Source organism: Anastrepha obliqua, chromosome 4 (genome assembly GCF_027943255.1).
Source record: "Anastrepha obliqua isolate idAnaObli1 chromosome 4, idAnaObli1_1.0, whole genome shotgun sequence".
In the NCBI taxonomy this organism is placed as follows: Eukaryota; Metazoa; Arthropoda; class Insecta; order Diptera; family Tephritidae; genus Anastrepha; species Anastrepha obliqua.
The window spans coordinates 20,250,805-20,265,105 of NC_072895.1; the positions used below are offsets into that span (position 1 = coordinate 20,250,805).

The 14,301-nt window shown below is 36.5% G+C and overlaps 2 protein-coding genes across 2 annotated transcripts in view; both read right to left on the bottom strand.

Moving 5' to 3' along the window:
* LOC129243565 (uncharacterized) overlaps window positions 1-9,835 on the bottom strand; it is a 262,008-nt gene extending 252,173 nt beyond the window's left edge. The window contains exon 1 of the mRNA XM_054880668.1: window positions 8,554-9,835. Coding sequence (XP_054736643.1) covers window positions 8,554-9,830 — 1,277 coding nt within the window. The 5' untranslated portion in view covers window positions 9,831-9,835. The remainder of the gene's footprint in view (window positions 1-8,553) is intronic.
* A 77-nt stretch (window positions 9,836-9,912) lies between these two features.
* Window positions 9,913-11,018, bottom strand: LOC129243568 (uncharacterized). Its single transcript, XM_054880681.1, has 2 exons — window positions 9,975-11,018; window positions 9,913-9,921 (listed from the first exon to the last, which is right to left on the bottom strand). The coding sequence occupies exons 1-2, from the start codon at window positions 11,016-11,018 to the stop codon at window positions 9,913-9,915; spliced, it is 1,053 nt and encodes a 350-aa protein (XP_054736656.1).
* Window positions 11,019-14,301: the final 3,283 nt, after the last annotated feature.

A 14,301-nucleotide genomic window follows, 5' to 3' on the forward strand; every position in this document is an offset into this window, starting at 1 on the left:
GGCATAGGTATCCCGATGGTACCTCTATCACTGAACAGTTGAAGAGTAGTACCATTCCTGGCTAACTCATTAGATTTACAATTTCCCTAAATATATCTGTGCCCCGGAAACCACATAAGGCTGACCTTGAATACCAAGCTAATATTTTTGTGGCTGTCCGGCAATCCTGTGCAACCTTTGATTTTAGTATGGAGTAGAAGTTTGGATGAGTCATTGAACAATTGTGTGTACTTTGCCGTTGACTGCCGAGTAGCGATTGGCAAGAGAAGAACTTTTTCTATCGTTCGGTGTTTAATGTCCGGAGCTTCGAACCTGGCCATTATCGAATGGTAATCACGCGCCACCCCATTTGGCTACGGCAGCCGCATAGGATATATCCGGCTTTAGCAACAAATGGTTTGCTTACTACAGCGGACATTGACCAACCGAACCAACTGAATGAATGTCAAACTAAGCCTACCCAACTAAAAATGCACCCAATTCTAATCCAGAAGATCGCAATCAGGGAAATACTAGCAGGAGCGACTTTGTTTCGAGCGGTTTGTTCTGCCTTGCTGTTTCTTATTATGTCCCTAAGTATTGACACTTAAACACGAAATAGTTTATGTACTTTAACCGATAAGGAGGGTTACTATAGTGCTAGTGGGAGCATGCCCCACATACCACTGGTGCGACGGCACCTTTGATGATGTTTCTGATATTCTGATTTTAACCTCCTTAAAAATAAATAAAAACTGTACTTCCACCTTCATTCTCTTGTAAGGCTACTTTTTTCATTCATTCATTTCATTTTTTCTGTAATAAGTTTTTAAGGGTGTGTATGTAATTTTTTTAGTGTATATTTATGTAGTTATAAGCCAATGCACAAACTTTGAATCGATGCGTTTTTACTAAGAAGTATTGCATTTTGAGAAAAAAACTTCCCTTTGATGTTGCGCAAAAAGATATAATATCTAATTTGCAGTCGTAGCTTTACAGCAAACATACATACAAATGTAAAGGGTATTTCCATTAGGGTGCTTGAGTCACAAAAGAAAAGAGGCCAAATGGTGTGTGAAACATTGACTACTTTTTCATTTCTCTAAAGAGACAGACCATTGAAAAAATTTCATAAAATCGATTTGTCTTACATTAGCAAGCAAATAACGCTATTTTTCACTGGTTTTCTGTACTCGAAGATAAAACAATCTTATCAAAAATGAGAAAACGATTTTTTGTAAATGTAAATACAATATATTTTATCCTCAGAAATTTAATTACAAATTGCAAAAAAAAAAATTTTAAATATAAAAAGTAGGTATATTTTATCCCAAAAAAATAAAAAAATAGAAGAATATTAAGCAAATCGAAGATATGTATTTCATCTTTAAAAATCCCATACCAAACTTTTACACAAAAAAATTAAAATAAATTTTTTAATTTTATTTTACCCTAAGAAATTAAAAAAAGACAAAATTTTAATAGAAAAATAAATTAAAAATTTTTAAAGTATATTTTATACAAAGAAATTAAACAAAAAGATAAAAAAATTGCAAGAAAACCCGAAGATATTTCACTTTGAAAAACTCTATACCAAAAATTTTGCATGAAAAACAAAAATAAATTTTTAAAGGTATATTTTATACCAAGAAATTAAAAAAAGATTTAAGATTAAAAAAGATTTTACGAAAAAGCGAAAATATTCACTTTGAAATCCTCTCTGCTAAGTATATTTTATCTTAGTATATTTTATCTTAAGAAATTAAAAAACAAAATTGAGAAAAAAAAAATTTTTAAAATTTAAGTATATTTTATCCAAGCCATTCAAAAAAAATACATAAACAAATTTTTTTAAAAGTACATTTTATCCCAAGTAAATAAACAATAAATAAAAAAACTGTTAGGGTAAGTCCAAGATATTTCACTTTGAAAAACTCTTTAACAAAAATTTTACACAAAAAAACTAGAACTATTGTAAATTTTTAAAAGTATGTTTTAAGCCAAAAAATTAAAACAAAATTGTAAGAAAAGTGAGATATCTTCGGATGCTATACCATTAATTTTGCTTAGAAAAATAGAAAAACAACGTTTTTTGAAAGGTTTATTTTATCCTAAGAAATTCAAATAAGATACAAAAAATTTGAAGTCGAAGATATTTCAATTTCTCACACTCTTTACCAAAATTGTTAACATGGAATAAATCGGGAATTCATTAACTTGTTCTAAAAAAATTGTCAGTTTATTCTCATTTTTACCCACAAAGCCTACAAATATAGCAATTTTCAGAAGAATTTACATTATTTTCAAAAGATTCCCACCAGACTTTCCAACCTTTGCTTTAGAAAGATTGCCCCTAGAACTTTACAAGGCTCCTTTCGTAGCACCCTATTCAAAAATATACATCACATATTAAATTCCGCTATGGCCAAATCACTGATGATGAAAAATTACGCTTCGCTTCTTTTCTTCGCCCTGCATATGAGTTTGCATTTGTGTTATTATGTGATTTATGCTGTTTATCACAAAGACACGCTTAAGTAACCAGAAAAATCTGCAAAATTCAAAGGATACATTTTTTTATGAAAAGCAAAGGAAGAGCGCATAAAAATGTATAAAGTACATACACGTTTTTTCTTACATAAAGGCTGCTCGTGAGCTTTAAGCGATTTCGACCCGCATTCACTTTACTTTGTGCTGCTCTTTGTGTTTGTAAGATAAATAAAAATAATACGAAAAATGCTGAAAATATATTTGAAAAGATTATCGCAAAACATGCAACTTGAAGGCTGCTGGCTAATAGCATGCCGGTGCATAGGAGAAACAACAATTTATGCGTCAAACTTTCATAGAAAAGCTCAGTTAGCTTTTTTATGTTTAAAAATGGAAAATAGCACAGGCTCTGGCATTTTCTCCCAACAACTTACATTGAAAGAATCTTAAACACTTCCTACCCAAATATGGTACTTCACTTTTTTTGCAATTCTAAGTCCGTGCAATTGACTTTCTACCAAGATGATATGCTTGATAGACCTGGCTCCTATAACACTCGTCCCTGTGTTTGGCAGAGACGGTTCGTAAAACCCGAACATTTTTGGGTCATCGTGAAGCACCTTGTCGGACCGCAATACAGAAATTGGTGAAAAAATTAGAGCTGTTGGGCTGATTAAAATTCCGCCACCTTGCATTTGCACATATACAGGGTTTGATTGAAAAGTAATGAGCCTTATTTTTTTAAGCAGTTTTATTAATCCTTTTGGCTTATGCAACTAATATTCTTCAAAATAGGACCCTTGAGCGTCAATACACCGCTGGTAGCGGTCCTTCCACTGCAGGAAACATTTTTTAAACTCATCCGCCGGAATCGCGTTCAATTCGGCTGTCACAGTTTTTGGATCGCCTCGATGGAGGCGAAACGTCCCCCTTCAGCTTTCTTTTCAGGTGCGAGAACAAGAAGAAGTCAGGAGGGGACAGGTCTGGGCTGTAGGAAGGGTGGGGAAGCACCGGAACTCCCATCTTGGCCACTGTAGAGGTGCAGAGGAACTCGGTGTACGCTGGCGCATTGTCGTGATGAAGGGTTCAATTGTTGACGAGGTCGGGCCTTGAACGACTTGTGCCACCGTTTTACCTGGGCACTGGACAGAGATTGGTCCCCGTAAGACCATGTGAGTAGCCCAATAGTTTCGGTACTCGTTTTGTTTAGCTTTACGCAAAATTTGATCGAGTAACGTTGCTCCAACGATCGCTGCATTTTCGTCACTGCAAAATCCTAACACTCTTTTAAAACAGCTTTCACAGGCGGAGCGATGTTGACTGCACCGCTGTTGCCAGCGAACTGGGACCGGTTTCTAGTGGAAGGGGAAGGTCCAGCGATCATTTTCCCCCACCAGACACTCCGCGCGGGAAGGCTCATTACTTTTCAATCAAACCCTGTACATACACGTATTTTATTTAATGTGAAAAACAAAAATTATATTTACTAAACAGCAGCTGATGATAACTTTTTAAGGAACTTTCAGTTATTAGGTTTACGACAACGATAGCTTAATGAAATCCCCGTGAAAATATTGCGTAAAAATATTGCGATACTTAAAGAAGGACTAGCGCAGTATTGAACAAAATGAGATAGTTTTAAATTGGCTTAAACGCCAAGAGCGCCAATATAGGCCAAGTAATAGTTAACATTACGAATGTTGCCAAAGTTTCGAAACAGTTTAGTATCCTAAAGGGACTTCATGAATAATATTTTTTTATATTTAATGTTTAGAATTTTTGCTGCAAAACATTATTTCCCATTAGTTTAGAACTTTTTTCTTGGCGCTTGAAAATGTGGTCTAACCAAAAATAGAAACACATTTCCACTCCAACGTCGAACTTGCGCACACATCCACAAGCAAAAAATTGGAGCGAATCGGTTGTGTAAAAGGGAAAAAGATAACACTAAAATTGGATAACAACAGCAATGGGATAACTTTGGTAGTTTGAAAGTAATACATTTATTGACGCGGTTGTGTATGCGTGTTGCTGTCTACACTTGTTTGTTGTACATACATATTTCAGTACATTCACGCACACACACACACATATACATATGGAAGGATATTCGTTATCATCTAACTACATTTTATAAAACTTGCAAGTATTTTCTTGGGATATTACAAATACTTTTGTATTGTGTAGGCGAGTATGTGTGCATCAACATAGTTAACTCACATACACACACACACACACATCTGTATTTTTTCTTGTTGAACTTGCGTTGAAGCAACTTTCTGCTGGCGGTTGCTCAAATATCCTTGAAATGTCAAATATGGTTAGCCACACACAAACACTTGCTTACACACACACGCTTACACCGTTATCGTCAGTCAGCAGCGCCAGTCCGCTCTGGCTATTCTTGCGTGCATATTTAGTTCACTGGTCAATGAGCATATCACTGTTTTGCACTGCTCTAATTTGGCATTTTTGTTTCTTCATATCAACAGATAAGCAGCCAAGGCTTGCCAATCAGCGTTGGATGCTTTTTATTCTGATACTTGAAGACAAGTTGGCAGCGTAAACTAACTGTAAGAGATTGCGGTTGAGCATTCAGCGATTGAAAGGCAACTTAGAACAAACAAAAACAAACCTCCTCAAGCTATTTAGTGAAAAGTGTCTTTAAATAAGTATTTTTTGCTGCAGTTCTGAAGTACACAGACTCGAATTTTGACATACTTTTTTAAAGTTTAGTAAAAAATGTAAGCACTGAACTCGCACTATTCACTAAAGCACTAAAAAATCTCACATGAATTGCATGGCTATAAAACCATACGTGAATGACATTTTTTTATATGATAGTAAACACCCAACCGCGTCCTAAAAAAATAAAAAAATTGTAAAAGTCAATGCGTCTTTTGAGCCACTTGAGACGTGCACTTTTTTATACCAGAATTCAATGGACTATAAAACTGCATACACCGTTTTCTAGAAATTCTGATTAAAAATTGTGGAATTTCGATTCAGGTTTTGATAGAAATTTATTGAATTTGTTTTGTTTTTTTATTTGTTGAATTTATATTTTTAGTTTGTATGGTTTTTGTAGTAGAATGAACTATAGAATAGAACAGAATATAATAGAATATTTCTTTATTTATATTTAAAGTTCAGAATGTTTGCCTACAGACTAAATATAGATCTTTTAAACAAATAAATAAAGATGATGCCGCAATGGCCTTTAAGGTCGTCTGCATTAATTAATTCGTTTACAATTAACTCTTTACTTTTTACTCTCTTTACTCTTTACTTTCTAACGCCAGTTCCAGTTTTCCATTCAATACATTCACTACATGTGCCAAAGTGGTTTTTGAAATTTGGAAAAATTTTCAAAGTCTTCATTTTTATTTAATTTCGAAAGATTTCAGCTTACTTTTAAATATTACAGATATTTTGACCTACTTATCGTTGAAGTAAGTTTTTCCTATGTTGAAGTCTAAATGTTTACATATCCTTTCTGCACTCTTCTGGGACCATTCCCACATTCTATCTAAAAAACTGAAAAAAACCTCGATTTTTAGAGTGTCAAATTCAAAACCACGCCCTTTTGTCAAATTTGGACAACATCGTCTAGGCCAAATTTTTCTGGAAGGTTAACTTCAGCGCCATTTTTTAAATTATTAAAATTTTTTGTCTTATTTTCGTATATAAAATAAATTAAATAAAAAGCCTAAAAAATTTAAATATTGTTTTTCATTTTTTTATTGTAAAAAAATTCATGAAAATACCTTAATTTTCGCGCTCTATACCAGCGGAACACCTTAAGAGAACAGATCCTGTAAAATTTCGAAAAAAATTTTTTTTTTTGTTTTGATAAAATGTTAATATAATCCTTTAAGAATACATCAAACAATGTTTAGAACGTAAATTTAAGTATTTCTTATATTATAGATCGTCAAAAGTGACGACTCTATTCTTTGCGTTCGAGCGCTGGGAGTGGTATAGTTACGTTGCGGACTTTAGACGCGCTTTTCTCAAAACTAAATTTTTCGAATTGGCGTAGACGATAACTCGAAAAGTTATTTACCGAACTGCCTGAAATTTTGCACACATCCTTTTTATGCTATTACAATCTATGTGAATTTACAATTCGAAAATTTTTTGAAAAAATAATCTTTTCGAAGCAAAAATAGTAGGAAAATTCGCCCCAAAATTCATTTTTTTTTTTTGTTTTCAAACATTTTATTCCGCGAACTTTTTTCTCAATTTTTGTTTAATTCAGATAGAAATTATGACATTAGTAAACAAAAAAATGTTTGGTTTTTTGTATTCAGGTGACTGACGCCGATGCTACAATGCCCACCGGCTGAGAAGCCCCGGTGCGACCTTCCTGGAAGAGTTGAGTGTACATCCGCCATTTTAAATGATTAAAATAATAAAAAAAAATTATATTATTTTAATGTATAAATAAACTGTATGCCAATTTTGAAAAAAATATATTGACTTCTTCATTTTAAATAATTTTAATGAAAATCACGAAAAATATGGCCGTTAACAGGTATCTGTCCCCTAAGTGAATCAGTACAGAATATATTTTTTGTGGCAGTCATCTGTTGTTGTACTGAAAAATTTTTCTTTCTATATAATTTAGATGCAGTGCAAGAGTATAGATGTGCCCACTTTCTATATTCGTTCCCAACATCATGGCATTTCGGATGTCTAACGATTTTTTTTAACAAAGTAATCTTGAAACTTGTCTACCTCTTCAAATGGAGTGTAGCAACACACTAGAGCGGCATAACTTTGAGTGACACGGAATTTATGGAAACATTTGCCATTTTAGTTCAGATTTATTTCGTTTTTAGAAAAGAAGTTTTTTCAAGCTGAATTTATACTAATTTTTTGTGTTATACTTTATAAGGTGTTTTTGAAAGCTCATTTTAGGGGTCAGTACTACTCTCAGGTAGCAAAACTCACTTGTAGAATGAACGATATTTTCATAAGAAAAAAATTATTCACACTAAATAAAAAACACATAAATTGTCAATAAGTCCATGTGTTATAGTGATTTGGGTGTTGGTCAAGCTCGTCATAGGCTACTTTAGCGAATATTTACGGGTATTACAGAAGCTAAAGGAAAGTGCTTTCAAACGAAAAAAAAGTAATTTTAGTTTTTAAAATAGAAATAATGACTTTTATCAATGAGTTGCGCATATTCATATTCGCTTTTTTACTTGAACTTAGAATTAGAACAGTTGCCGTTAACTGTTTTGGCATACTTTAACCCCTTGGGCACGGATTCATTTGAGAAAATATTTGCATGTGGAACGAATTTGATTTCTGGGTGCTTGGAGTAGTATTTAAATGCAGTACATTTTGCGCAAGAATTTGTTTTTCTCAAAATAACGTCTTTGTGTTCTGTTAACGACCTACAACAAATTCTATTTAACCGATTGATCTGAAATTTTCATCAGTATTATTCTACCATATCAGTAATTCTGGCAGGTGCCATGTTTCTTTTCAGCCCTAACTTTCCATACTACAGTCTGATTTCCACCCAAAAAACATACGTTTTTTCAAAAGTCCGCCATTTCCTTATTTTTCAAAAAAAAATCCCATTGTAGCACCTGCCGGAATGATAAGCCTACAGAATAATAATCAGTTTAACTTTTTCGTTTCAGATGTCCTGAAGAGCCAAATCCTATTGACAGTCCACCTATCCTTTTTTAAGACGCTTACTTTAGTGTCACACTACTACAAAAAAATAATATATGTCAAAAAAAAATTGTTTTTGTATACTATTTTATGTCAATAATAACATACTGTAAAATCAAAACGATCGCATTTTATTTTCTTAAAAAAAAAAATTCCTAAAATTTATCTAATATATAAAAATGAGTATTTGACCAGACTACTACTAATTCGATGTACGAGGAGGAGTTCACGCCAATTTCATATATTTTTAAGCGTGAAATCACAAAGTGAAATATGAGACAGACTTGCTCATAAATCTAAATAAAAAACGTAAGTTTTCGTGTTGCTTATTTGTGAAAAAGTTTTGCTCACCTAAAATGATTTTAATTACTTTCTTCCTTTCTTACTCACCTGGTTAGCATATTGGCACGATTCACCGCCACCTCTGCTTCAACTCGAAACCGATCCTGTGCGTATCGATCGACTACGCCTTCACCCAAATTTAACGACGTTCCGGCCTCACAATTGGCACCGAGCAAATGTTGCGTTTCAACAATTTGCAAAAATTTCGTTACGACATCCCGTCCGCGCATCAAATTACGTCGATTATTTCGCGATATCTCGTCCCAATCGTAAATCTCGTCTTCGTTTGCCGCATCGACTACGCCCGACAAAAACCGATTCGTTTCGTCTTCACCTTCGGTTTCGTTACCGTCTTCGCCGCCATTCACGTCGGCCGAGCTACTTACCGGAAAACCGTGTGCATTCCGATTATCCATATGCCCGTCGTCCATTGTAATGTCGTCCAAGTTATCTAGTACGACATTTTCGAAATTTATTTCTTCGACATCGAACGACTGTTGCCGATCCAAACCGATACCACCAACGCTGGTGCTCGCCAATTGGTTGGGTTCTATCGAGAAGTTGCTAATTGGCCAGTCGAAATCTTCATTCAGCACTTTGGGCATTATCGGCTCCGTGGTATTTGTAGGCAGATTTAGTGCAAAGTACTTGTTGGTGGCATTTTTTGTTTCATTCTCGCCAAATTCTTCTGTGTCGTTTGCCGTTGTAGTGGCTTCAAATCGCGCTATGTTGCTGCCATCCTGTAACCTGGTGGAGATAACCAAGTCACCAGAAATTGAATTAGATTTCGTCAGTTCAATGTTGAGTTGGTCATTCGGGGATTGCTTCGTTGGTATGGCACTGTTCGTGTGCCATGTGGGGCGCTCTATAGCGGCAATTTGATTTTGTTGCGCTGCGGAATAGTTCTGATTTTTCCATACTGGGTTGGGAGAAAGCTTTGGTTGTGCCAAATCTTTAGATGGCACAGTGGACAACAGCATAAGTTTTGTTGGCATAGTCGTCTTTGGTATGAGCTGTAATTTTGTGGTCACCCATTTAAACGGCCTCCGAGTTGGAGTAGGTGTTGTGGTACCAAAGTATATAGCATCAGCCATGAATGGGGTGTAAGTTGTCAATTCTTCAGTGCTTTCAGACCTTGTCGTGACATAATTTGGTGTTGTTGTAATATAGTCGTCGTTCTGATATACATCTTCCAGCGAATTGCCCGGTATATCTAATTCATCGGCTAATTGCAAAACCTCGTTCATTTCACCGTTGCTGTTGTCGATGTCAGCGTTCAAGGCATTGCTGCTGACATCTTCATTATCCACGCCAAGACTCCCCATCTCCCCATCTCCGTTGCTTGCACTCTCGCCCTCTACATCTTCCTCACTATTTCCCCCCACCTCACCAGCACTGGCACCACCATCACTGCGGCTATCGAAATTATGCGCATCATCTTCGGCATCGGCTTCATCTGCACCGCTCACACTGCCACTGTCTTCCTGGCTAACGCCCTCCTCCATACTGTTGTCAGCACTGTCGAACGCGTTGTCATCGGTTGCCGTATCATGCGCATGGTTGAGCGCTACATCCATTGGTCTACCCTGCAGCTGTTCTGCAGTCACCAGACTGCGCTGATGATTTTTCGTCAACTTGACACCGAGACTCTTATCAACGTTATTCCGTATGCTTTCCATTATCTTCTTCATATGCAGTTTACGAATGCGATGTGTGACTGGCGCATCAGTGGTACCAAGGCCATTGATGCCGGTTTCTGGCAACGCGGTGGCTTTCGCAGCGCGGAAGGGGTGTGCTGCACTTGCCCAATTTTGTTTATCAGCCCGTTGCGAATTTCGTTCGCCAACTGACTGTGTCCGGTACTGTGGCATAGATTGTGACAACATTCTTAACCGCTGCGGCGAACTAATTTCCGGCGGACTTATTAGCGTACCGTTCGCGTCTGAATTGCGCCAATAATCGCTGCCGAACAAATGCCCATTGCCAGTTTGAATGCTGCTGACAGGTTCGCTGCTCCAAAACCCGCTCAATCGATCATTTTGCTCCTTGACTTTATACATTTTATCGTTGTTCTTGTGCATCGTCAAATTTTGATTGTTGCCTTCTGCTGTATTCGGCGCCATCTCATCAACGTAGTCGATAGCGCTTACGGCACCGACCAAACTGCTCTCCACTTTGAAGTTTTGCGAAACGATTGCGCTGTCTTTGCGTACGCCCTTACTGACACCTGTGCTTGCGGCGGCTTCAACGTTGCGTCTATTTGCAACTTTATTGGTTGTTGGCGTGTTTTGGGGTCGCATGACCCACAGGTTGTGTTCCTTTTCGTTAGAGCGTCGCACCTTTGAGCGTCCATGGCGAATGTTGTATGAATCCGTGTGCTCAGTGTCAATGTCAGCCTCGGCTGACATAGATGACGTGACAGCAGCATCTGCACGCAAATCCAAGTTATGATACGTTTGCAGCAAAAATATCAGCAATATGACGGGCAACCTGACTGAATTCTGCGCCCTCATTTTCGGTGATTTGAAGACGCTTGCCGCACTTTTTCTGCTTTAATTTAATTGCCTTTTTTTAATTATTTTACTTTTATTTCTGGTTTGATGTGGATGAGCTGAAGGGGTATCAGTGATTGACGGTATAAATGGTGGTAAATTGAAATATTCGATTTCTGTTGTTATCTTTGCTTCTGTGTCAGAGCTCCAGTTGCGAAATGTACAATTTTTTTGTCCGCAAATGTTTACTATCTCTTTCTCTTGCTTTTGATGCGCACTTTCTTTTTTGAAGGCGCACTTAATTGGTGCAACAACAGGGGCAATAAGTGTTTAATTCCACTTGTCGCGGTCTCATCTGCGTGTTGCATCGTCATTTCGCATTCGCAGCATCATCAGCTTCAGCGTTGTCCAGACAATGTGGCTAGGGCTCGCCAGGCTCTTCATGGCACATCATTTATGTAAATTAAATCGTGGATAAGCGGTTTTGTCCGCAAGCTGTGCACGAATTGTTAATGGGAAATTACAGTGCTGAGTGGTAGTCAGCTTTTGATCTGCGAAAATAAGACAAAATTTAATTAGTTTTAAGTAAATTGCGCATATTTAACTGTTGAAATGAGTTAATAAATTTATTTTTATTTACATGTGAAAATAATATAACGGTGCCTTATTGTTAGTTGAGCACGTTGGCACTCAGGCGGAATCGGACATTGGTTCAGAAGATATGCTACAGAGTGATTCAAATGCAAAATAAGTACTGAAGACTAAATACGGGCCAGACTGATTTTTGTGGAACTTTTTAATTCAAAACCGAAATTAAAAACTTAGTAATATAAGAAAATTTTTATGTTTTAAAAATAAGGTTTAAAATTTTAAGTTTTATGTCTGATAAGAAAAATGTTCCACACATATGTATATAGACACATTTTAACCCTCCATCGACCATAAAAACTGAAGAAAATAAAAACTTTCATATTTCAAAACTAAGGGTCAAAACGTCTTAGACTGGCAAGAAAAATGTTCCACACAAATATTGAAACATTTCAACCCTCCATCGACCCTAAAAACTTAATAAAATAAAAAAACTTTTATAATTAAAAATATAAAGGTCAAAATAACTGAGACTGGCCAGAAAAATGTTCCACACAAATATTGTAACATTTTAACCCTCTATCGACCCTAAAAACTGAAGAAAATAAAAACTTTCATATTTCAAAACTAAGGTTCAAAATGTCTTAGACTCGCCAGAAAAATGTTCCACATGAATATTAGGACATTTTAACCCTCCATCGACCCTAAGAACTTAATAAAATGAAAAACTTTCATATTTTCAAGATTAAGGGTCAAAATGACTTAGACTGGCAAGAAAAAGTTCCACACAAATATTAGAACATTTTAACCCTCCATCGACCCTAAAAACTTAAGAAAATAAAAAACTTACATATTTTAAAAAATAAGTATCAAAATGACTCAGACCGGCAAGAAAAATGTTCCATACAAATATCGGAACATTTTAACCCTCCATCGACCCTAAAAACTTAAGAAAATGAAAAACTTAGATATTTAAAAAAATAAGTATCAAAATGACTCAGACCGGCAAGAAAAATGTTCCATACAAATATCGGAACATTTTAAGCCTCCATCGACCCTAAAAACTTAAGAAAATAAAACACTTTCATATTTTCAAAAATTAGGTTCAAAATGGCTTAGCCAGGTAAGAAAAATGTTCCATACAAATATCGGAACATTTTAACCCTCCATCAACCCCAAAAACTGAGTAGTGTAAAAAGCTTTCATATTGAAAAAAGGGCTAAAATGTCTTAGACTGGCAAGAAAAATGTTCCACACAAATATTGGAAAATTTAACCCTCCATCGGCATTTAAAATTGAATAAAATAACAAACAATCGTTTCCGGTCCCTGACAAACCACAAAAAGCAGTACACAGATGGTTCCAAGACACTCCAAGAAGTAGGAGCAGGAATAGTGGCGCCTAGAACACACAAATCGCTAACACTAAGTACAGATACCACGATTTTCTATGCGGAGCTCTTCGCTATAATGGAAGCAGTGGAATTCATATCCAAAAGAAGGTGCGAGAAAGTAAAAATTAAAATACTTTCGGACAGCCAATCGGTTCTCAAAGCATTGAATAGCTTCACATTCAAGTCAAAAGTCCTAATAGAGTGTAACAATGCATTCAATAAACTGGTCACACATAATCAGGTCTTACTTATTTGGGTACCAGGACATGAGGAACCCGAAGGAAATGAGAAGGCAGACTTTTATGCCAAAAAAGAGCTAGAAGCACTTTGCCTGTAATACAACCTTTAACGCAATAGGGTTATCTAGCCCAAGGTCAAGCAGGTTCTGCTGTGATGAAGAGGAGTCTATAGAGCACTTAATCAAAGACTGTGAGGCATTAGGCTACAGGAAACACAGAATCCTGGGCTCGTACCTACTATAGGAGGAAGACCTACAATTGCTTCCTCCTAAGGAGCTGGTTCGATTACTCGCCCTATTAAATAAATAAAGGGTGGTTAAATTTCAAGGGCCGATGTTAAATATATAAACCACATCTAAACGTCAAGCGTTTTTCTACATTTCATTTAACATTTTTAAATTCCAGACAAACTTAATTAGAGCCATGAAAAGATATTTAATCGAGCAATGCGTTTAAGTTATTCAGCCTTATTATGAAAACGGGCGTTCAAATCAAAATGCATATCGCGCACATCGAAGAAAGTCATCTTCAGTGATGCGGCACATTTTCACCTCAGTGGATTCGTCAATAAGCAGAACTGCCGCATTTGGGCGAATGATAATCCAAGGGTGATTGCCGAAAAACAATGCGTCCACAAAGACTGACTGTTTGGTGCGGTTTATGGGCCGGCGGCATCATTGGGCTGTATTTTTTCCAAAATGAGGCCGGCCAGGCAGTTCGCTATCTTGAGATGATAACGAATTTTTCATGGCCCGAATCGGAAGATATGGATGTGGACGATATGTGGTTTCAACAGGACGGTGCCACTTGTCACACAGCTAACGAAACAATTGCTCATTTGCGTGAAAAATTTGATGGCCGAATAATCTCACGTCGCGGCGATGTCAGTTGGCCGCCAAGATCATGTGATTTAACACCGTTGGACTTCTTTCTTTGAGGTTATTTGAAAGAAAAGGTGTACGTCGATAAGCCAGCAACAAATCAAGAGCTAAAGGATAAGATAATTCGTCACATTACCGGCATAGAACCTCAATTATGCCTCAGCGTCATCGAAAATTTTGACCATCGGCTGGAGGAGTGCCGC

Excerpts from the sequence above, each read along its gene's own strand:
- LOC129243568 (XM_054880681.1), bottom strand. The coding sequence starts at position 11,018 with ATGAGGGCGCAGAATTCAGTCAGGTTGCCCGTCATATTGCTGATATTT.